Below are 24,876 nucleotides of genomic sequence, written 5' to 3'. Positions count from 1 at the left end.
GGGAGATGGTAAAGACACATGGTATGAAAGTGCTGGGAGTGCTTCCTTAGAGGCCATGGTGGCCACCTGTTTCCTATCACTCCCTGCCTCCCCTCAGCCTCACCCCAGGACAGATGAGAATTGGCCACTAGGGAAGCTGCTAGTCAGAGGCTGTTGCTAGGCAACCAAGGTTGTTTCTGTTAGTAAAGGGAGAGGCCTCAGCTGAATATAATGCCATAGAGTCCACGCTCCAAAGCAGTTATTTTCTCCAGAGTGAGAGAGATCTGTTGTATGGAGATCAGTTGTGATCCCAGGAGGTCTTCAGACTCCACCTGAAGGTTAACTACCCTAGGCCTGGCTGCTTGCTACTGCTGCTAAGGAGAGAGGGTTGACAACTCCAGGTTGGAAAATTCCTGAAGATTTGAGGTTGGGACCCTGGAGATGGTAGAGTTTGAGGAGGAGTGGGACCTCAGATAGGTACAATGCCATAGACTCCACCCTCCAAGAGTGAGGCAGAGTGAATGCCTTCATTTGGGTGGGTGGGTAGACAGAAGGGGGGGCACTTGCCCAGAGCCTCTTTCTAGAACCTGATGTATTTTTCCTCACCAGTGGGCCTTATTCCTAGTATTTAAGTATACAAAAGGTGGATGCTTCCAAGTAATGGATAATCACTTGCTTTGACATCTGTAAGCTGGGTTTTCTTCTGTAGTAATCTATTTTTCTTTAGTTTATTGGAAGACAAGAAACTCCTAGAAAAAGAGTATAAAAGGATCCCTAAAGCTACTGTAAGTATGATGTTCATATTTCCTGATTTGGATCCATTTGGTTAGATGAAAAAATAAGAAATGATATGACTGAAATACAAACACATTACTAGGGATGTGCATTCAGCTCAGCTGAACTGGAAAAAAACCTGTATATGCAGCATTATATGGGCTCCCCAGAGGCTGAATCATATTCTCTGAACTGATTCATCTTCCCAATTAGATATCCCCATACAGGAAACAAATCTATTCAGCTCTTGATCCTGAATGCCAGGTAGAACTCTGGCTTCTCTTTACTTCCCCCCTTTCCCTTCACTCCACTTGAAAGCAGGGGAGGGAAAGTGGGGTTTGAAAGGCTCTCAAGCATTTCTGCCTGATAGTGGAACTGGTGCACTTGTAAGTGGGTGGGGAAAAGGAGAGGTTGAAAGGATCCCAGGCATGTCTGCCTGGCTTCCCTTAAACTCCCCCATTTCCCTTTGTCTGCTTGGAAAAAGGCTGTCAGATGTTTCTACCGGACAGTTGGGCTGGCACACTGGCCCCACTGCCAGGCAGAAATGGTATGGCTGGGAGAGAAACTAGGGCATTGAAATGCCACTGCTCCCTTCTCCAGCCACCTCACAGCTGTGGAGAGATCTCTCCATTGTACTCTATTGACCCAATGGAGAGATCATGCTATCACTGCAGTGTGATGAGAGAGAGAAGGGGTGCAATGGAGATACTCCAGAAAAGGGTTTTAACTTTTAAGCCCCTTCTCTCTTTGCTTCTTCAGCTGGTCGCCATGGCAGGCTGGCTTGAAAAGCAAAGGGGAGGCATTTAATCTGTTGCTGAAGGCAATATTATATTAGGGGGTGACTTTAATTATGTAATAGAAAACAATTTAGACAGATCACAACATACACAAAAAACAAAGAACAAGAAAAACAATTTACAAAACTGGGTGACATTTTACAACAGTACCAACTTAATGATATTTGGAGACAAACACATCCAAAAACTAAGGATTATACTTTTTATTCAGCTAGACATCGAACATACAATCGTATAGACTACATTTTGATCTCTCCCTCATTATTAAACAGAGTTATGTCAGCCAATATAGGTTCCAGTTATTGCTCAGACCACAATTAAATAGACTGTATATTTACCAAATCTGGCATTCATAGAAACCTTTACTGTTCAATAATGCCATGATATATATATGTGTGTGTGTGTGTGTGTGTATATATACACACATACATACATATATATACACACTGTGGCTATTAGCCACTGATGGACCTCTGCTCCATATTTTTATCCAATCCCCTCTTGAAGCTGTCTATGCTTGTAGCCACCACCACCTCCTGTGGCAGTGAATTCCACATGTTAATCACCCTTTGGGTGAAGAAATATTTCCTCTTATCTGTTTTAACCTGACTGCTCACCAATTTCATCGAATGCCCATGAGTTCTTGTATTGTGAGAAAGGGAGAAAAGTACTTCTTTCTTTACTTTCTCCATCCCATGCATTATCTTGTAAACCTCTATCATGTCACCCCGCAGTCGAGATTTCTCCAAGTGAAAATATGCCAAGGGATGCCATATTTTGTCTATGTCTCTGGCTGTTTGGTTCCCCAGAGGAGAAGGAGCCCTCAGCCAATTGAGGGAACTTTTCTGCGGCTCATCCTCCCAATGTCAGAACTTAAGAACTTCAAACGGATCCCATACTTGGTTACAAAGTTAGGATTTTATTGAAGAGAACTAAGCACTGGAAGAGGCAAGATAACAGTGATGGCGAGAGCCAGCACCAGCACAATTTTATACACGTAAAGCAAACATCTCACAAAGCCACAATTCACACCGTTACAGGCACATCTGTCTTCTCACCATCACTATCAGTAGAGAGGATGCCTCCCTACTCCGAAGGCCATGCTGCTCGGCTTCAAAGGGTCCCAGTGTGAGAATGTGCAGAGACATAACATAACTCATTCTACAGCCCCAAATATTTTGGATACCAGTGGGGCAAGGTTAATTACTATTCAAGCACTTTGGGTCAAGCAAGGGTTACAACATGGAGTCAGTTTGGTTCAGTAACAAAGCAGCTCTAAGCCACAGTAAGAGTACAATACAGCATTGGTCACATTATAGGGAACCAGCAGTAAAGATACAAGTTCTGACATACTGCCCCCCCTAAGCGCCCCCTCCCGCGGGGCCAGCCTTGGGCTTGTGCGGGTACAGTAGGTGAAACTTTTTCAGCAGTTGCGGAGCGGCTACGTTCTGAGATTCGACCCACTCGTCACAGCTCGGGGGGAAGTGTTTCCACCTGATCAAATAATACAGTTTCCCCCTTTTGACTTTGGAGTCCAGGATCTCCTGGACTTCATGGTGACTCTGACCCCTCACTGTCGTCGGAGGGGGCGGTGGGGCCCTGGGATGGAAGGACGTAGCACCAGGGTCTTTCCGAAGCAAGCTGCAATGAAAAACAGGATGGATCTTACTTAGAGATTTGGGTAGTTCGAGTTCCACCGTTACTTTGTTTATTACCCTTTTTATTTTGAAAGGCCCAAGGAACTTCAGTGCGAGCTTACAACAGGACTGGGGAAGGGGAAGGTTTTTTGTCGACAGGAAAACTGTATCCCCCACCTTTAGGTCCCACTCTGGGGAGTGTTTTTTGTCAAACTGCTTTTTGTAGGCTTTTTTCGCTTCCTCCAGGTTTTCCTGAATACCCTTCCAGCCTTCACGGAGGCCCTCCCACCATTGTTGACAGGATGTGGGTTCGGACGGGCTGGCGGGGAGGGCGAGTGTGGGAAACGGCTTGCCCTCGTAACCATTGATAATTTGAAAAGGGGAGGTTTTGGTTGAGCTATGGAGGCTATTGTTGTAGCCGTATTCTGCAAAAGGGAGGAGGTCCACCCAGTTGGACTGTTGGAAATTAATGAAGCAGCGGAGGTACTGTTCCAGAAGGCCATTAACCCTCTCCGTCTGTCCGTCCGACTGGGGGTGGTAGGCAGAGCTTAGTCCTTGCTCGATGCCAGCGAGTTTGCAGAACTCCCGCCAGAAGTTGGCAACGAACTGTGTCCCGCGGTCGCTAATGACCTTGTCTGGGAACGAGTGTAGGCGTACAATGTGGGTGAAAAAGAGCTGGGCCAGTTTTTTGGCCGTGGGTAGCTTTTTGCACGGGACGAAGTGGGCTTGCTTTGAAAATGTGTCGACTACAACCAGGATGACTGTTTTGCCCTGTGAAGGTGGGAGTTCGACAATGAAATCCATGGAGACTACCGACCAAGGTTGGGTGGCTGTAGGGAGGGGAACCAGGTGGCCCGGGGGTTTACCCCCCCTTCGTTTAGCCATGAGGCAGGTGGGACATGAAAGAACAAACTCTGACACATCTTTTTTAATTTTTGGCCACCAGAACTGGCGGGTGAGTAAGTTGAGGGTTTTGACATAGCCAAAGTGGCCGGCCAGGCGACTCGAGTGGCAACGCTCCAAGACTTCCTTTCTGAGGGGAGTGGGCACATAGATTTTTTCATTGTGCAGCCAGAGCCCGTTTTCAGCTTTAACCAAGTTAGGTGGGCGATCGGCCTCCTGGTTATATTCTGAGAGGAATCGGGGCAGCAGATCTGAATCCGGAGGGCTGGTCTGCTTGCCGGAGCGGGTAGTGACCCCCCCCGAAATGGCTGAGGGAGAAATTAACGAGTCTACTACCTCCTCCCAGAGACTGTCGTGTTGTGGCATGCGAGAGAGGGCGTCTGCTAAAAAGTTCTTTGAGCCTGGGATGTGTTTTAGCACAAAGTCGAATTTAGCAAAGAAGCCTGCCCACCGGATTTGTTTTGCAGTCATTTTGCGGCGCCCGGTGAGGGCTTCAAGGTTTTTATGATCGGTCCAGATTTCAAAGGGCACTCTCGCTCCCTCAAGCCAGGAGCGCCAGGTTTTTAGGGCAAACATGACTGCAAACGCCTCCTTGTCCCAGACCGACCAATTCCTTTGTTCGTTGGAAAATTTCCTTGAGATATAGGCACATGGTCGGAGCACCCCATTTTCCCCTCTCTGCATTAATATGGCTCCCACTGCGGCGTCGGAGGCGTCGCATTGGACCACGAAGGGTTTCAGTTCATCGGGATGAGCCAACACGGGTTCGGAGGTGAAGAGGCGTTTCAGTTCAGTGAAAGCTTTTTGGCAGTCAGGCGTCCACGTTAGGCGCGCGCCTGGCTTCTTCGCCTCGTCACCCTTCCCTTTGGTTTTGAGGAGTTCCGTGAGGGGGAGCATGACTGTGGCGAACCCCTTAATGAAGTCGCGGTAAAAGTTAGCGAACCCGATAAAACTTTGTAATTGTTTGCGGGTTCGAGGGGGCTCCCAGTCTAGTACCGCTTGGACCTTTGCGGGGTCCATAGCCAATCCCTCCCCCGATACCCGGAAACCCAAATAGTCCAGTTCGGTCTTGTGAAACTCGCATTTTGACAATTTGGCATACAGTTTGTGTTTGCAAAGGGTGCTTAACACTTTTCGGACTAGGGGCACATGAGACTTTAGATCTTGTGAATAGATAATGATGTCATCAAGGTACACCACCACCCCCTTAAATAAGAAGTCCCGTAGCACTTCATTGATAAAGTTCATGAATACACCAGGGGCTCCTTGCAGTCCGAAGGGCATGACTAGGTACTCAAACTGTCCCAGGGGGGTGTTGAACGCTGTCTTCCACTCGTCCCCCTCTTTGATGCGGACGCGGAAGTACGCGTCTCGGAGATCAAGCTTTGTAAATACTTTTCCCTTTGCTACGGTGTTCAACAAATCCTTTATCAACGGGATCGGGTAGGCGTTGGACATGGAAATCCCGTTTATAGCACGAAAATCTGTGCAAAGCCTAAGAGACCCGTCCTTTTTCTTTCTGAAGAGGACGGGGGCGGCATGGGGGGCAGTGGCCGGTCGTATGAAGCCGCGCTTAAGATTCTTGTCCAAAAACTTTCGGAGCTCAGCTTTCTCCGCCCAACCCATGGAGTACAGTTTCGCCTTGGGAAGCTGTTGCCCTGGGATTAGCTCAATGGCACAGTCCGTAGGGCGGTGGGGCGGTAGCTCGTCCGCTTCCTTCTCGCTAAACGCTAGTTTTAGATCCCGGTACTCCTTGGGGATTGAGGCGACTTCCTCGAGTGTGAGGCAAGCCCGCATGTTTTGAGGGGGGGCATGCGGCCCCCATTCAGGGCACCAGTGGTGGTGCTCACACCTCCAATCCGGGAACCGGACGATTTGTTCCTCCCACCTTATGTCTGGTTGGTGGCGGGCGAGCCAAGCCGAGCCTACCACCACGTCGAAAGAGCAAGAGGGGGCAATTACGAAAGTCTCAATCCCCCAATGCTCCTCGGTTCCCACCGGGACCGCCTGAGTCTCTAAAGTACATGGTTCCCCCCTCATGGGCCCCCCGTCCATCTGCTGGAACTGCATCGGTTGTGGCAGGGGTGAGGTGGCTAATCCCAACGCCTCAACTAGGCGGGGGGTGATCAGGTCCCTGTTACACCCTGAGTCGATCAGCGCTCGGGCGTGCATGAATCTCTTTAGGTTCGGGTTAAGGAGGGTAACGGCCATAAACAGTAAACCCCCTGTTGCTCTCACCGTGAGGAGTGCCGGCTGTTGTTGGACCTGCTTTGCGGCACCCATTAAAGCAGGTCGCTGTCGTTTCCCGCCGACTCGGTGTCGTCCGACTCCTCGGTCGATTCTTCCACTGTCGCCAAGTCGGTGGTAAAATCCTCGTCAGTCGCCATGGAAGTGGCGACGGAGCCCCGGCTGGGCTCCTTCGAGCGGCTGCTCTTTTTCTTTTTCGGCCCCGGAGTGGTTTGCTTCGCTGTGGGTGGGGTGGAACCCGCTTTCACTGGGCAGTTGGCAGCGAGATGATTTGGGTCTCCGCATTGGAAGCACTTGCGGGCGGGAGACGGGGTGGAGGTTGCCGGGGTCTTCCTCCCTTCGGATTTAGTCGGGGTGTGTTTGGCCCCCTTCTTCGCCAGCTGCTGTCGTCGCATCCCCACATGTTGGAGGTTGGTCTCCACTTCTCCGGCCAGTTGGATCCATCCGACCAACGTGTCGGGCCTCCCTTGACTGTAGCAGCGGTCGAGGATGTTCGGGTTCAAACCATTGATGAACGCGGTATATTTCATGACCTCGTTCCATCCCCTCGCTGCTGCACAGTACCCCAGGAACTCGGTGGCATACTCGCGGGTGGAGCGGTTGCCTTGCTCTATGCGCTGAAGGGCGGCGACAGCCTTCTCCTCCCGTAGGGGATCGCCATACTGGCGGAGCATCGCGTGCAGGAACCCCGCCACGGTAGCTAGTTCGGGCTTTCTTCCCATGAAAAGCCCCACGTACCACTTGCGGGCCGCACCTCTCAGTCGGGACGCGATGTGGTAGACTCGGCTGGCTTCGGTCGGGTAATCTGCACCCCAGTGGGTGAAGAACGTGTCGCACTGTATGGTAAAATACTCCACGTCCTCTGGATTCCCATCGAAAGTAATCTTCAACTCCCTTCCTCGGCCTTCGGCCCCCCCCCGGGGCTCGCGGTGCCCCCGGCGGCGGCGCCGGGCCCGGTAGAGCCGGCAGGATCGGGGCGGGTGGCGCCGGGGGCCCCGGAACGGGCGGAGCCGGTGGCGCCGGGGCGGCCGGGGCCAGCGGAGCTGGTGGTGCCGGGGCAGGTGGAGCCGGCAGCGCCGGAGCGGCCGGAGCCGGCGGGGCCGGGGCGGCCGGAGCCGGCGGGGCCGGGGCGGCCGGAGCCTGCGGGGCTGGGGCCGGCGGGGCTACGGGCGGTTGCCCCAGTGGTGGCCCTCCAATCGGCACTCCCAGGACCGCAGTTTGCAAAGTGCGGAGCTGGTCGTAAATCGCACCCAGGTTCTGCTGCAACTCCTCGGCCATCGTCACGCGGGATCGATGCACATCGTCGTGGATCTCCCGTACCCAGTGGAATAAGTCGTTGCGGAGAGTTCGGATCTGGTCGTCTCCCCCTCGGAGCTCCGGGCCCTCCGCCTGGTCGTCGTCGCCGTCTCCGGCTCCCCCTTCGCCCAACATGCTTCGGTACCGTTGCTCCGCGGCATCGATTGCTGCCGTGGACTTCCGCGGGCTCCAAGTTCGCGGGGCGGGGAACGCGGCGTCGACCGAGAAAGGCGCTGGGACCTTAATTTTGCGTCGAACCCCCGTCACTTTTGGGTCGAGCGGCGGGTCCTCTGTTGGGGTGGTGGGCTCTCCGTCGTCTGGCACTTTTGCCGCCATCGGGCCAAGCCTCCAGTACAGATAAGCCACGAACAATGGGATCACTGTTATAATGTCAGAACTTAAGAACTTCAAACGGATCCCATACTTGGTTACAAAGTTAGGATTTTATTGAAGAGAACTAAGCACTGGAAGAGGCAAGATAACAGTGATGGCGAGAGCCAGCACCAGCACAATTTTATACACGTAAAGCAAACATCTCACAAAGCCACAATTCACACCGTTACAGGCACATCTGTCTTCTCACCATCACTATCAGTAGAGAGGATGCCTCCCTACTCCGAAGGCCATGCTGCTCGGCTTCAAAGGGTCCCAGTGTGAGAATGTGCAGAGACATAACATAACTCATTCTACAGCCCCAAATATTTTGGATACCAGTGGGGCAAGGTTAATTACTATTCAAGCACTTTGGGTCAAGCAAGGGTTACAACATGGAGTCAGTTTGGTTCAGTAACAAAGCAGCTCTAAGCCACAGTAAGAGTACAATACAGCATTGGTCACATTATAGGGAACCAGCAGTAAAGATACAAGTTCTGACACCCTCTTTCAGCCAATTAATGGAAGGCTTTCTTTATCTCCTCTGCAAAGCAGTGCCAATCAATTAAAGGCTTTCTGTGGCAGTTTCCCTCCTCCCTCCATCAGCCAATCGAGGGAAGGCTTTTGCTCTCTCCTCTGCAAAGCAGTGCCTCAGTCCTCAGCCATTGAAATGAAACAATTCTTGAGTGGTGGTTGATGGTCCAATGGTTGATGCACACCCCTCAGACAATGAGAGTCCTGCATTGTGTGTGTTTGTGTTTTTCTACAAAACTATAGTTTTCCCCAGAGAAATAACTACAGCTCCTATGAGGTAGTGCAAGAATAAAGAGACAGCAATGTATAGTAGTCAGTATCAGCCTACTTTATGGGAAGACTAGGTTAAAACCTCCAGTCTACAAAGGAAATGTGCTGGGTGAACTTGGTCTGGACACACCCTTTCAGCTGAATCCACCTCACTGGCTTATTTCCCATCTAAATAGTTCACATTTTTTTTCTGCTAAGAAAAACGGGATCATGAAGGCATGAATATAGAGAAAAGGGAGAAGCAAAACCTTGTTGCACCCAGAAGAGCCCTGGCATAACAAGCCAACAAAACATTCACACTCTCTCACGAGCCTGATAGGAGCCCTCCAAGGGCCTGATGTGGTTCCAGGGCCTCATGTTTGACACCCCAGAATAAGACAGTCTATTTTAAAATAATTTTTGAAAGATTTTTCAAAATGTTGTTTGAGTTATTGCAATATCCACTAGATGCAGACTCAGGTTGCTTTCACATGGAGCTTTTATTCTGTTCCGGCTACCACAGTAGAGCAGACGATTTTTTACCATCTCCACAAAATTCTTGTGCTGTCCACTTTCTTGGATTTTGCCCAGATTGTAGTCAAAAGTAATCCAAGAGGACATTTTTAATTGGGAAAGCAGAGGTGGTGAAGAATTTACTCTTGCTCATCTCTAATGCCAAGGCTTTGATCCATTTATGTGAGTTCTTCTCCATGGTATGGGGGGGAGGGTGTTTGTTTATTTATTTATTTTATTGTATTTATATTCCACTCTCCCCGCCGGAGCAGGCTCAAGGTGGCTCACAACTGAGAAAGCCACAATCATAAAATAGTAAAATATACCAGCTATAAAATAATCCATTCAATAAAATTACCTCTGGGCAATCTGAGCAAGGGGGCGCATGTAGATGTTGAACAACATCGGGGAGAGAACCGCCCCCTGTGGCACCCCGCAATTAAGTGGGTGCCTCCAGGACAGTTCTTGCCCAATCGTCACCCTTTGTCCTTGACCATCAAGGAAAGAGGAAAGCCATTTCAAGGCCAACCCCTGAATCCCTGCATCGGCAAGGCAGCAGGTCAGTAATCAATGGTCGACCATATCGAACGCAGCCAATAGGTCTAACAGCATCAGTACTGCCAAGCTGCCTCAATCCAGATGCCACTGGAGGTCATCCATCAGGGCGACCAGCACTGTCTCCGTCCCATGACCTGGGCGGAAGCCGGATTGGTGGGTGTCTGATGGAAGCGTCATCCAAAAAAACTCTGTAACTGTAACGCAACTGCCCTCTCAATAATTTTACCCCAAAAGAGTAAATTTGAGACCGGCCGGTAATTTGCCAGTTCGGCCAGATCTGATGTAGCTTTTTTCAAGAGGGGGTGGACCACAGCCACTTTAAGAGGCGTTGGGAAAAGCCCCTCTATTTACGATGTCCCGTATAGGACATCTAAGCTCCCTCTGGCAAGCTTTAATTAGCCAGGAAGGGCAAGAGTCCAGATCACAAGTTGTTGGGCATTCAGTGGAGAGGATTCTGTCAACTTCCTCCAAACTGAGCACTTTGAAGCAACCCAGAGCTGGTCCAGAAGACAGGCATGGGGCCTCGAGTTCACATACTGTTTCCAATGTGGCGGGGAGGTCGCAACGGAGAGATGAGATTTTATCTGCAAAAAATTCCGCTTATCTCCAATTCCCTAGCATTTGGCCTGCCTTGCGGCAGTGTTGTAAGAGTCTGAATTGTCCTAAACAATTGTGCCGGGCGCGAATTTGCAGACGCAATCTTGGCCACAAAGTAAGTTTTTTGTGTGGCTTTGACTGCCATCTCATAGGATCTCATAAACTCTCTATAAGATGTTCTAGTCTCTTCGTCTCGAGTACGCCGCCATTGCCTCTCCAGCCGTCTGAGCTCTCGTTTCAGCTGCTGCAATTCCGGGGTGTACCACAGTGCCAGCTTAACACGAGGGCGCCGAGGGGCGATCTCATCAATGGCTCTAGAGAGCATCTTACACATCAGGCACTCGGTTCATGAAACTGCAGTGACAATTAGGCATCCAGGACAGTTAGGCACCCTGTGCAAGCACCAGTTGTTTCCGACTCTGGGGTGATGTCACATCATGGCATTTTCACAACAGACTTTTTTACGGGGTTGTTTTACGGGGTTGTTTGGCATTGCCTTCCCCAGTCATCTACACTTTCCCCCCAGCAAGCCAGGTACTCATTTTACCGACCTCAGAAGGAATTGAAGGCTGAGTCGACCTTGAGCCAGCTTCCGCTGGGATTGAACTCAGGTCATGAGCAGACCTCTTGAACTGCAGTACTGCAGCTTTATCACTCTGCACCACGGGGCTGCTAGGAAAGACATAAAGGAAGTTAAATGGGTCCATGGAATCATATGTCAAGGAATAAGCATGTCTATAAAACAAACCTAATTTTAACATACTCTTAGTGAATGTGTTCCACTTTTCAGTGAATGTAAGAAACGATAACTCAACTTGGTATTTTTGTTGGTTTTTAAGGATGCTGAAAAGTTGATCAAGGGCCTGAAAGAAAGCTGTGAAGAGCTCCGTAAAGAAACTTTGCAAAGAAGACAAGAAATTAAAACACTGAAAGAAGATTTGACAGTAAGACAAAAGCATCTCACTAAAGACCAGAAGGAACTTGATGAAATCCTTCGGAAGCAAGAAGATACAAAAGTAACCCAAGCCTAAATGTATCATTATCAGTACATGTATTAAGGACTAGTGCTCATATTATGGTTGTCTGCTTACATTCTTCATATGTTTTGAGAAAGGGCCAGAAAGAGCCACGGGGAGGGAGTACAAATTCTGCAAGGTGGGGGATGCATACAGTTACCAATTCTGGTTTGGGAAATTCCTAGATATTTTGGGAATGGAGCCTGGGGAGGGTAGGGTTTGAGGAGAGGAGCAAGTTCTGAGAGATGTGATGTGATTGAGTCCACCCTCAGAAGAAGAGGAGATTGGATTTATTCCCTGCCCTTCACTCAGAGTACAATCTCCTTTCCCTTCCTCTACCTACAATGGGCATCCTATGAGGTAAGTAGGTCTGAGAGAGCTCTTTCAAGAACTACTCTTGAGATAGCAGCTCTTTCAAAGACCCAAGGTCACTCAGCAGGTGCATGTGGAGAGGTGGGGAATCAAGCCCAGTTCTTCCAGATTAGAGTCCGCACACTTAATCGCTACACCAAACTGGCTCTCAAGAATAACTTTCTTCAAAAATGCAAGACAAAGAAGAGTGAAGTTTGGGACTGGGATTAAAAATACCCCTCATTGAAAAAAAACCCAACAAATGTAAATTGGGTCAAATTGACCCCACCGTTTTTAAAGCATAAGGCAATTGGAAATCTGTAGAACTGTTTTATTTTTAAGAAAACAATTCTTTTAACTGTTACAGTATTGAAACTTTACATAATAACAATGCAATGTGGAAAAATGGACCCCAAAAATGGCTTGCGATGGGGTATAGCATGACCCCCATTTCCAAAATTGCAGTACAGTTCAATTTGACTTTTACCTGCTCCTACAATTCAGGTTGCAAGCACTGGCTTCCCTGGGAGTTGTTTCAACCCCTGATTCCAAAAGTGGCATAAAACATCAAAGCCAAAATGTCTATAGATATAAATTATGAGAGAAATTTTAGTTTTCACTGTTTGCTCCACCTTCCCAGGAAATGGCAATGATAGGGGTTGGCCGATCTATTTGTACCTGGGAACATTGTTTAAATCCTTCCCACCCCCAGTATTTATTGGGGTCCATAGAGCTCCCCTTTACAATTATGCATAGTACTTTCATGTTCAAGCCAAGTGTCTTGGGAGCCAGATTGAACCCATTTAATCTTTTGATTAAGCTCAAAGTTTAAAAAGAATGGCAGTGGGGAGGGGAGGGGAGGGGAGGCAAGAGGGACTGCAGGGTACTGCAGTTCATTGAGAAAAAGGCATAACAAGAGTTTGGTTCCTGTAAAAGGTAAAGGTAGTCCCCTGTGTAGGCACCAGTTGTTTCCGACTCTGGGGTGATGTTGCTTTCACAGTGTTTTCACGGCAGACTTTTTACGGAGTGGTTTGCCATTGCCTTCCTCAGTCATCTACACCTTCCCCCCAGCAAGCCGGGTACTCATTTTACCGACCTCGGAAGGATGGAAGGCTGAGTCAACCTTGAGCCATCTTGAACCCAGCTTCTACCAGGATTGAGCTCAGGTCGTGAGCAGACCGCTTGGACTGCAGTACTGCAGCTTTACCACTCTGCGTCATGGGTGCCTGTAGAAAGCTTTAAATGGCTAAACCAATTTCCCCCCATGACTCTGGGGTCAAAAATACCCTGAATTCCTTGGGAGCTTAATGGAACTCTTAGAACACTGGCCCATGTAGACTAATGCCTGTTTCTTTAATCTTTAGGATGTGCTTATCCATCTCCAGGCCATTCCTATTCAGCTTGGGAAAGAAATGGAGAAACTGAACCGCAGAAAACAGTAAGTTATTTAATGCTGTTTGCTCAAAACCATCATTTCCTAGTAGTTTAGTGCACAATCCAATTAATACAGAATGTTTGAATTTACTTTGGCCTCCCTTGCCTGTAGCCCCTTCCCAGTGCCTTGCTGTCTTCTGATATTTCCGGACATTGGAGTTTCTGGGATTACTTATATGTGTAGGGTTTTTCCCCTGACATAAGGTGTGGGTTTTTTTGTTATTAACTGTTATTTATTGTTGATCCTATTTATTGCTCTATTGTTTTATCCTGCTGGTTTTTATGAGGTAAACCACCTTGAGCCCATTTTTGGGGTAGGACAGAGTATAATTCGAATGAATGAATGAACGAACAAACGAATGACTGAATGAATGATGCTGGTGCTGGCCGAAGCTGTCTCCTGTGTGGGTCCTGGAAAACGGCTTCTTGTGAATCCTCAGATTGTTGGATTAATTGGTAGAAAACATCAAATAATACTTCCAGTACTACAGCAAGGATCTGGGATATCAGGGAATCATAATACATTTGAATTTCTAAAAATGTGTGTACTGTTTTCCAGATTGTTGGTACTTGCTGCTCAAATTGTTGGCGCTTTCCAAGCTCATCTAAGTATTCTGGTGGCTTCAGTCAGAACCCAGTGGGTAGACTTCTTTGGAAATTTCCTGGTGGACCACTGTCCTGGAGGGCCACTGGTGACCAGGACCAAGCAAAGTGAAGCTCCAGCAACTCTGCCAACATGTTGGGGGGTACTGGGCTCAGAAACTTCATGGCCAATGATAATGGGTGTCTTTACTACTGCCCACCTACAAAAGGAAGCAAGGGGTGAGATGATGTCTGTTGTTGGTCCCACTGCGTTGAGTGGCCTTAAATCTGGCTCATAGTGCCACAGGGCCATGCAACTGGACTGGTTCCAGGGCCTTTTTGTCTTCCCAGGGTATTCCTGCAGAGCCTTTAAGATGTCTGGACAAATGTTCCTCAGGACCCCTCTAGCCCATCTTTGAAGCATCACCATCTAAATATATGCTGCCAGCTGCTACCCAGAAATTCTTTTGGACAGATAAATATTAAATATCCATGATTCTGTAATCTACCAGTTAAAATTCATGCCAGAAGTGACAACATTTAGCTGTGATCACAAAATCAAAAGGGGCATGTGACTTTAAAGAGCAGTGAATTTGCAGTGTGCATTCTCACTGGGAAGGCAACTGGGAAGGTGGGGGGAATGAGTGAGAGAGGAAGGGAGAGCTGCTGCCCAATGAAGACACTGCTGATCAGCAGGCCCTTCCGGCATCCTCCCACAGAGGTGTGCATCCTGCAGCCGGGCTGTGTTGTGCTGCACCTTAATAATAATAAAGTTTTATTTATACCCCGCCCTCCCCGCCAAAGTAGGCTCAGGGCGGCTTACAGGACATGGAGGGTCACACCATGATGTAACAATAAATGCAACATAGCCATTAAAATACATTTCTTAAACCAGCGATTAGATTAAAATTTAAAATTTAAATTACAGTATAAATTAATGGTGCTACATTCTTAATATACATGGAAACATAGCTTATTGATGCGATGTTTCCATCTTAATATGCCAGCTGGAAAAGGACGGTTTTGCAAGCCCTACGGAACTGACTAAGGGCCCACAGGGCCCACACCTTCTCTGGCAGCTGGTTTCACCATTGGGGTGCTGTTATCGAGAAGGCCCGCTCCCTTGCTACTTTCAGTTTGGCCTCCTTTGGCCCGGGGATTTTCAGTAGATTTTGTGAACTAGATCTCAGTGAACTAGATCTCAGCAGATTTTGTGAACTAGATCTCTGAGGAACATATGGAGAGAGATGGTCCCTAAGATAGGCAGGTCCTCGGCCATATAGGGCTTTAAAGGTAATAACTAGCACCTTGTAACAGACTCAGTATACAATTGGCAGCCAGGTCAGCTCGCACAGCCTAGGCCGCACATGTTCCCACCTAGGTAGACCTACTAGCAGCCTGGCTGCCGCGTTCTGCAGTAGCTGGAGTTTCCGAGTTCGGTACAAGGGCAGCCCCATGTAGAGGGCATTACAGTGGTCTAGTCTCAAAGCGACCGTTGCGTGGATCACTGTTGCCAAGTCACCGCGCTCCAGGAAGGGAGACAACTGCCTTGCCCGTCTAAGGTGGAAGAAGGCGGACTTAGTAGTGGCTGCTATCTGGGTCTCCATTGTCAGGGAAGACTCCAGTAGAACTCCCAGGCTCCTGACCCTGCGCACCAGTACCAGTGGTGCATCGTCAAAAACCAGCAAGGGGATTTCCCCACCCGGACCGCCACAACCCAGGCAAAGGACCTCTGTCTTCGCTGGATTTAACTTTAGCCCGCTCAGCCTAAGCCAGCCCGCCACGGCTTTCAACGCTTGGTCCAAATTTACAGGGACATTGTCAGGCTGGCCATCCATCAATAGATAGAGCTGGGTGTCATCAGCATACTGGTGACAACCCAGCCCATACCTCCAGGCAATCTGGGGGGCGCATGTAGATGTTGAATAACATCGGGGAGAGAACCGCTCCCTGAGGCACTCCACAGTTAAGTGGGTGTCTCTGGGATAATTCTCCCCCAATTGCCACCCTTTGTCCCCGACCCTCAAGGAAAGAGGAAAGCCACTGCAAGGCTAACCCCTGAATCCCTGCGTCGGCGAGGTGGCGGACCAGCAGCTGGTGGTCGACCATTTCCAACGCAGCCGATAGGTCTAACAACAGCAGTACTGCCGAGCCACCTCGATCCATATGCTCCGGCTGGCAAGGCAGCTGTGGCAAAGCTGGCTGGGGACATGAGGGAGGGGAGACTGGGGGTGGGGGGCACCTTGCCTGGGGTGGCTGGCACGGCAGGGCATCCTGGTGCCAGAGCTGATCATCAGGGTGGACTATATAAGATCTGCAAGATTTCTCAGAATATTTCCCAGTCCTGGAAATATTAGCGCACAGAGGAGTTACTGTGCAGCAAGAGTATGGAGCTATGCAGGCATTCATAAAGCCTTATGAAGCAGACGTTTTTGCTGTGGGTGTGTCCTTTATAAATCCCTTGACAGCATGGTTTTAAAATAGGAATGTGGACTGAGTTTATTTATTTGATTTTTTAAAAATAAGATTGCAAAGTATTACACAGGGAAATGAGTGGAGGGAAAACCCTTTTCAGATATTCCAATCTGTCACTGTCTGCAGAGAAGCAGAGAAAAGGATAGCAGCACTGCAGGAACAACTGAAAGAAGTAACTGACCACGTTAAAAAATTAGAGGCTACAATTGAGGGCACGCTTCAAGAGAAGGAAGATGTGATGAAAGAAGTGGATGGCAAAAAATCATTGCTGGAAAGCAAGGACCGAGAATTCAGTAATTTGATAAAGATGCATGAATTGAACAAAGAGAATGAAGGAAGTGCCATAGCTGAAAGGTGAGGCTTGTATTCCAAGGCCATGTAATCTGAAGAAGCACTCCCTGTTGTTATGCCTGGACCCCTCCTCCCTTGAAGGACTAGTCTGGTACCTTGTGAAACCTTCTTCCTCCAACATCTCGCAGGGTCGCTCATCTAGACTTTTACCTGGTCTGCAAATAAGATCAAAATAGGCCCTACAATCACATGAAATGTGGGTCATCGAATACTGGTCAGATGCTTGTCTGGGAAACTGATCCAAAAGGTGCAAAGGCCTGGTTTTTGGCAGTTCTCTTCCCTCTTTTAAATCCATCAATTCCAAATATTAATTTCCAGAAAAAGCAGTAAAACTACTAACCCCTTCCCCCACCTTGCCTGACTTTCTCTTACCTAGTTTATCCTATGTGAGTCTGTAGTGAAAACCATTTTAATCTCATAACACCCTTTGGAATAGTTTTCTTGCTATGCCTATTAGAGGTCACCAAACAATAGACCTTTTCACATGAATGTTACATTGCATTCACAACCCATGGGAAAGCTGTGCAGCTTCCCTGGTTCAAGTACATTGTTTCATTCCCACCATCACAACATTGTTCTGGGAACAATCATGTCATAGCTCAGAGGCTATATCCATACCCTCTCTGGTTCTTCTTGAGCTCTCTTGTGGTGACTGTGTGTGTCTCTCTGTCTATTTGTGCGCGTGCGTACGTTTGTGTGTATGCATTATCTGGACATCCACTAAATTACACTCCTAACACGATGAAACTGGGTACAACTTCTTTGAATGGAATGCTGGTTTGTTCTGTTCATCTTTCTCCTCAAATCTCTGTTCTGGATTAGGTAATATAGTCCTGTGTAAAATAAGTTCTCTTCTTGTCTTTATAAAGCTACCACCTTTATTTTCTGAACTTGTATGAGTGTTCATAGAGTGCTTTTTCAATTAATAAATTTGATTTTATTTCTTTTAATTTCTTTTAGTAAGAACCATTCCATTAATTAAGGCCTGGTTCATTTGAGAGTTCTACTAAGGGAAAAATCCCCGTATACATAGGTGGAGATCCTGCTTGTGGCCCCCTCTCGCATTGTCTGGGTCTCCTAGCTAATTCCACCAACAAACTCAGGAGACCCTCACTGTCAAGTCCTGCGAGTTCCCCAGCTATCAACACACCTCTTGGTTGGTATAAGTCTACTGAAATACTGAGACACTTCAAGCAAGCTGCTTCTTGCAAAAACTGAGTTTGGCGGACAGAGCCCCCCTACATATACCGTAGTCAGCAGTTACACATTTCAAGCAAAAGGTGTCCTAGTGTGTTAAGTAGTTATATAGATAACAGAACAGCTGCAAAAAAGTATTTGCCTATCAGTTTACTTGAGCGTTCCATGTATGTGGTGAAGTGGGATGTCACCCAAAAGTTTTCACACCAGCTGCCTTCAAAGAAATACTTTCCACCTGGGTATTTGCTTATTTTAGGAAGCCCATTTAGCTCATGTTGAGCGGAGACCATTGAAAACATGTCCCAGAATGCACCAGATGCTCTGGGACCACCAGGTAGCTCAGAGAAAGATTGATAGTGGCAAGCAAGGTATCTGCCTGGCAGTTTCTTGGGCATTTCCAATTGCTGCATCAAGAAACCCACAATTCTCTTCCAAGGACGTTCAGGGTTGCCCAGGGCTGATGTTTCCTTTTTTCCACAATGGAATATCACAGCTCCCCTTCAGAAAATAAAAAAAATAGTGGGTGAAATGGAATTTCTCTCTTCCAATACTATTTTTCCATTCTGATTTCTTTGCAGTGATGTCTGCATACCCCGCATCTGATTTTAAAGTGGTTGTGTTTGTTTCTGCCGGTTCCTTGGCTAGTTTTCTTCAGTGTGTGTGTGTTTTCACCATCGCCTCTCCACTTCCACAGGGGCATTTTAGAAATTGGATTTCGCAACTGTCTTGTGATGAAGCAAAAACTGCAAGATACTTTGAGCCGCATGCAACGTGAGAGGGAGAAAGACTTGAGAAATTTCAAGAAGATGGAAATGCAGCTGAAAATAGCTCATGAGAGCTCGGCACAAGTTAAATCACACCACGAAAGAGTCCTTTTGGAGGTCTGTCTGGACAAGTTCTATTGATCAGCTTACCATGCTAAAGATTTGTTTGACAGTGTTTCCGTACAGTACTCAAAAAGAATATGACCTTGAATATAAAATGAACCCCCTCTAAAAATAGATCCAGGTGGCTAGCCATGTTGGTCTGCAGCAACAGAACAAAGTTTGAGTCCAGGGGCACACCTAAGGCCAACAAAATTTTATTCCAGGTGTGAGCTGGCACACAAAAGCTTATACCTTAAAAAAATGTTGATCTTAAAGATGCCATGTGACTCTTTATTCCCATCTAAAAATGTTATACACAGTTATTATTATTAAGCATAATAATTGTAACTTAAATGCAAATTTGACAACAGCCTCTTTTTTATGGCATACCCCCCCCCCCAAAAAAAAACTTAGTCTGGTATTTGAGTAAATGCTGCATTTTTGTCCAGACTTCATGAACAAAAAACAGGTTTCTGAACAAAAAACTTCATCATGTGTTCTGTTTTTGCCATGTTGGGAACCTTTTCCCTCAGAAGAGAAGACTGAGGGAAAGTAGGAACTTAGCAGTTCTGCCCTCTTTTCGCCACCTGTTACAATTTCACTTTCCTTTACCCTCAGTGGGCTTACCATGCCAGTGCTCAGTACAACAGAGGTGCCCCAGCACCTTCCCTCACAAGAGAGACAGCATTCACATTTTGAATTGATGGTTCCCTCCCATTTAGACAGATCTGACCCTCACCACTCAAGTGTTGCATCTCATTTTGTATTTGTATATATTTACTCATGTGGCTGTTGTAAAATCCTAGCCATGAAGGAGCTAGAAAATACCCTTAAGTGTAAGGATGTGTTGCTGGCAACCACGATCAAGATAATTCATGCCATAGCATTACCCATTACTATTTATTGGTGTGATGACAGTGTTGGAAATATTCTGACCTATTGGTTGTAATATGTCTTTCAAGGTTTTATGCTTTTGTGTTTGTGTGTTTTTTCATATATTTGGTGTTGTTATTGACATTTCCTCTAGTCCTTTGGTGTAGAGGGGTGGGGTGGGGGTTAGGGTTCAGGGGCATCTTTGCTCTTTAGCCCCTTAGTGGTGGGGTGGATGTGACATAGCGGCCACTCAGAAACAATCCTGGTTGGGATTATTTTTATTTTGTTTTGTTTTTCCTTTGGGTATTTTGGGCGGGAGGAGGGTGGTGGTTTACAGTTAGTATGTTGCATTTGCCTTTTCAGGCACTTATTTATATTATCTTTCGGTTAGGGCAGTTGTTCTATGGTTGGATGTTGGCAGTGGCGGGGGGTGGGGGGGTCGTTCTAACAGTTCTTGTTTACAGGTTTCTTTTCCTGTCTCTCTTCACCTACTCTACACTGAGTTTATTTATGCAGGGTGTTATTGCCTTATACTGTATCTATAGTTGGCTGTTAGTAACAGTAACTAACAAGACTTGTTGGAAGCATAATTTTTAGATTTGTTTGTTGATCCTCTCAAGAGGAACAGGAGGAGTGGCAGACTCTTCATATCCTTTCTATCTGCTGCCTATTTACTACCTTTGCTCAGCACTGTTAACTCTTAAGTTGCTGCTACATGCTTTAAAACTTTTTAAAGCGTTTAAATTAATTTATTATACTAACGTGATCTGCTTAGCTAAATTTTTATTATTATTAATGAATTCCTATAAGTATAAAATTCCTTTTAATGACTTTGATTTTTATATGCTACCTATATACTACATCTGCTTAATGTTAATAGGTCGAAAGTTGCTGCTACATATTTTAAAGACTTTTGAAAAGTTTAAATCAATTTATTATATTAACATGATCTGTTTAGCTGAATTTTTATTACTAATGAATTTTTGCTGGTCTCCATGATTTTGAATTTTATCTGCTGCCTAGATGCTACTCCTGCTCAGCATTGTTAGATCAAAAATTGCTGCTACATGTTTTAAAACGATTTAAATTAATTCATTATATGAATGTGGTTTGCTTAGCTGAATTTTTATTATTAATTTTTGTGGGTATGAAGTTCTTATGCTTGAGCTTGTATCACATCTGTTCTTTTTAAATGAGATGTATTCTTTGGGGTATTTTATTAACATACAAAAAATTTTATCAATGCCATTCTCTAGTCTTTAAAAGAATACTGCTACAGGGTATTTATTCGCTGTTTTAAAAAATGCTCTTGAAGGGCTGTCATATAGAGGACAGTGCGGAATTGTTTTCTGTGGCCCCGGAAGGTAGGACCAGAACCAATGGGTTGAAATTAAATCAAAAGAGTTTCCGGCTCAACATTAGGAAGAACTTCCTGACTGTTAAGAGTGGTTCCTTAGTGGAACAGGCTTTCTCGGGAAGTGGTGGGCTCTCCTTCCTTGGAAGTTTTTAAACAGAGGCTGGATGGCCATCTGACAGCAATGCAGATCCTGTGAATTTAGGAGGAAGTGTTTGTGAATTTCCTGCATTGTGCAGGGGTTTGGACTAGATGACCCTGGAGGTGTCTTCCAACTCTATGATTCTAAGTTGATCGGGTGTGAAATGGAGGACACTGACCAAGAGACAGATCTTGGGGTTGTGCTAGAGAACTCATTGAAAATGTCAAGACAGTGTGCGACTGCAATATAAAAGGCCAATGCTGTGCTCGGAATTATAAGGAAGGGAATTGAAAACAAATCTGCCAGTACAATAACGCCCCTGTATAAATAGATGGTGCGACCTCATTTTGAATACTGTGTACAATTCTGGTCACCACACCTCAAAAAAGATATTATAGCACTGGAAAAAGTGCAGAAAAGGGCAACTAGAATGATTAAAGGGTTGGAACACTTTCCCTATGAAGAAAGGTTAAAACGTTTCGGGCTCTTTAGCTTGGAGAAACATCGACTAAGGGATGACATGATAGAGGTTTACTAGATTATGCACAGGACAGAGAAGGTAGAAAAGAACTAATTTTCTCCCTTTCTCACAATACAAGAACTCATGAACACTCGAATTGCTGAGCAGTCAGGTTAGAATGGATGAAAGGAAGTACTTCTTCACCCAAAAGGTGATTAACACATGGAATTCACTGACACAGGAGGTGGCGGAGGCTACAGGCATAGCCAGCTTCAATCGGGGACTGGATAAACATATGGAGCAGAGGTCCATCAGTGGCTATTAGCCACAGCGTATTGTTGGAACTCTGTCTGGGGCAAGTGATGTTCTGTATTTTTGGTGCTTGGGAGGGCCAACAGTGGTAAGACTTCTAGTGTCCTGGCCCCACTGATCGACCTCCTGATGGTGTCTGGGTTTTTTGGCCACTGTGTGACACAAAGTGTTGGACTGGATGGATGGACCATTGGCCTGATCCAACATAGCTTCTCTTATGTTCTTATGTATGTCTAATGACATTGAAATATTTATTGGAAATTGTTCTGTGTGCTCATTTTCCTCAAGAAATCGAAAGGAACCACTCATGCTACATGAGGTTCCTGAGTTGCCATGGGAGAAAGTGGGAGTGGACATTTTTGAGCATGGTTCACTGTCATTTTTTCTTGCAATTAATTATTTTTCAAAATATCCAGAGGTAATAACTCTCACTGATAAAACTACAGGAACTGTGATTGATAAGTTTAAAGCCATTTTTTCTCATCATGGCATTCCTTAAATTGTGGTGAGTGACAATATGCCATTTGCCAGCAAAGAATTTTGGCAATTTGCCTGTGACTGGGGTTTTGGACTGTGTGAATAGCCCAGGATTTTTGTTGTTTAGTCGCACAGTCGAGTCCGACTCTGCGACCCCATGGACAAAGTCACACCAGGCCCTCCTGTCTTCCACCATCCTCCAAAGTCTGCTCAAATTTGTGTTCGTTACATCAGTAACGCTATCCAGCCATCTCATCTTTTGCCGTCCCCTTCTTCTTTTGCCTTCTGTCTTTCCCAGCATCAGGATCTTCTCCAGTGAGTGCTCCCTTCTCATTTGGTGGCCAAAGTATTTGAGCTTGAGCTTCAGCATCCGACCTTCCGGGGAACAGTCAGGTTGATTTCCCTTAGGACTGACTGATTTGATCTTCTTGCAGTCCAAGGGACTCTCAAGATTCTTCTCCAGCACCACATCTCAAAAGCATCTATTCTTCTGTGCTCAGCCTTCCTTACGGTCCAGCTCTTACAGCCATACATTACTACTGGGAATACCACCTATACCAGCTTTGACTATACAGACTTTTGTTGGCAGGGTGATGTCTCTACTTTTTATTATACTGCCCAGGTTCGCCATAGCTGTCCTCCCAAGGAGCAAATGTCTTTTACTTCCATGGCTATAGTCACCATCTGCAGTGATTTTGGATCCCAAAAATGTGAAGTCTGTCACTACTTCCATGTCTTCCCCTTCTGCACCTGCTGGCATGGCCTTGGGTCAGCCATAGCTCTGGCAGGGGTTGTCCTTGAAAGGGCAGCTGCTTTGAGAGCCCTATCCAGCCCCACCCACCTCACAGGGTTTCTGTTGTGGGGGAGGAAGGTAAAGGAGATTGTGAGCTGCTCTGGGACTCTTTGGAGTGGAGGGCAGGATATAAATCCAATATCTTCTTCTTCTTCTTCTTCTTTGCCGGATGCCATGATCTTAGTTTTTTTGATATTGAGCCTTCTTTTTGTGCTCTCCTCTTTCACCCTCAACAAGAGGTTCTTTAGGTCCTCTTCACTTTCTGCCATTAGAGTGGTATCATCTGAATATCTGAGGTTGTTGATGTTTTCTCCGGCAATCTTAATTCCGACTTCTGCTTCATCCAGGCCAGCATTCTGCATGATGTACTCTGCATATAAATTAAATAAGCAGGGTGGCAATATACATCCTTGTCAAACTCCTTTTCCTATTCTAAACCAATCAGTTGTTCCATATTCCTTTCTGATCGTTGCTTCTTGTCCCTTATACAGGTTTCTCAGGAGATATGTGAGGTGGTCTGGTACTCTCATCTTTCTAAGGACTTGCCATAGTTTGTTGTGATCCACACAATTAAAGGCTTTAGCGTAGTCAATGAAACAGAAATAGATGTTTTTCTGATACTCCCGTGCTTTCTCCATAATCCAGCAAATGTTGGCAATTTGATCTCTAGTTCCTCTACCTCTCCGAAACCCAGCTTGAACTTCTGGTAGTTCCCGATCTACATACTGTTGAAGCCTAGCTTGTAGGATCTTTAATATGACCTTGGTGGCATGTGAAATGTGCAATGGTGTGATAGTTTGAACATTCCTTGCCATTACCCTTCTTTGAGATTGGAATATAAACTGACCTTTCCCAATCCTGTGGCCACTGTTGCATTTTCCAAATTTGTTGACATAATGTGTGCATCACTTTAGCAGAATAATCTTTTAGAACTTTGATACCGTCATCTCCGTCAACTGGGATACTGTCAACTGGGATATTATCATCTCCACTCGGTTTGTTGTTAGTAATGCTTTCTAAGGCGCATTTGACTTCACACTCCAGGATGTCTGGCTCGAGGTCAGCGATTTCACTGTCATGGTTGTCAAGGACATTGAGATTCTTCTTGTATAATTCTTCTGTGTATTCTTGCCACCTCTTTCTGATCTCTTCTGCTTCTGTTAGGCTCCTACTGTTTTTGTCCTTTATCATGGCCATCTCTGCACAAAACATTCCCTTGATTTCTCCAATTTTCTTGAAAAGATCTCTTGTCCTTCCTATTCTGATTTCCCTCTATTGCTTTGCATTGTTCCTTTAGGAAGGCCTTCTTCTCTGAAAATCTGCATTCAGTTGGGTGAATCTTTCCTTTTCAACTTTGCCTTTCGCTTTCCTTCTTTCCTCAGCTATTTGTAAAGCCTCATCAGACAAATGCTTTCTTGCATTTATTTTTCTTTCAGATGGTGCTGATTGCTGCCTTCTGTACAGAGTCATGAACCTCCATCCATAGTTCTTCAGGCACTCTGTCTATCAACTCTAGATTCTTAAACCTATTTACCTCCACTGTATATTCATAAGAGATGTGATCAAGGTCAAACCTGAATGGCCTAATGGCTTCTCCAGTTTTCTTCAGTTTAAGCCTGAATTTTGCAATGAATAGCTCATGATCTGAGCCGCAGTTAGCTCCAGGTCTTGTTTTTGCTAACTTTAAGGAGTTTCTTCATCTTTGACTGCAGCGTATATAATCAATCTGATTTCTGT

The 24,876-nt window shown here is 46.3% G+C and overlaps 1 protein-coding gene across 2 annotated transcripts in view; it reads left to right on the top strand.

Annotated features, from left to right (window-relative positions):
• The window catches only part of CCDC146 (coiled-coil domain containing 146), a 188,215-nt gene that overhangs the window by 117,414 nt on the left and 45,925 nt on the right, over window positions 1-24,876 (top strand). For both annotated transcript variants that reach the window (XM_060244689.1, XM_060244690.1), the window contains 5 exons: window positions 707-764; window positions 11,296-11,472; window positions 13,188-13,261; window positions 16,441-16,668; window positions 18,557-18,743. In XM_060244689.1, coding sequence (XP_060100672.1) covers window positions 707-764; window positions 11,296-11,472; window positions 13,188-13,261; window positions 16,441-16,668; window positions 18,557-18,743 — 724 coding nt within the window. The remainder of the gene's footprint in view (window positions 1-706; window positions 765-11,295; window positions 11,473-13,187; window positions 13,262-16,440; window positions 16,669-18,556; window positions 18,744-24,876) is intronic.

Source organism: Heteronotia binoei, chromosome 8 (genome assembly GCF_032191835.1).
Source record: "Heteronotia binoei isolate CCM8104 ecotype False Entrance Well chromosome 8, APGP_CSIRO_Hbin_v1, whole genome shotgun sequence".
In the NCBI taxonomy this organism is placed as follows: Eukaryota; Metazoa; Chordata; class Lepidosauria; order Squamata; family Gekkonidae; genus Heteronotia; species Heteronotia binoei.
The sequence above is the reverse complement of the archived record's forward strand: the minus strand, read 5'-3'. Positions and strand labels throughout refer to the sequence as shown.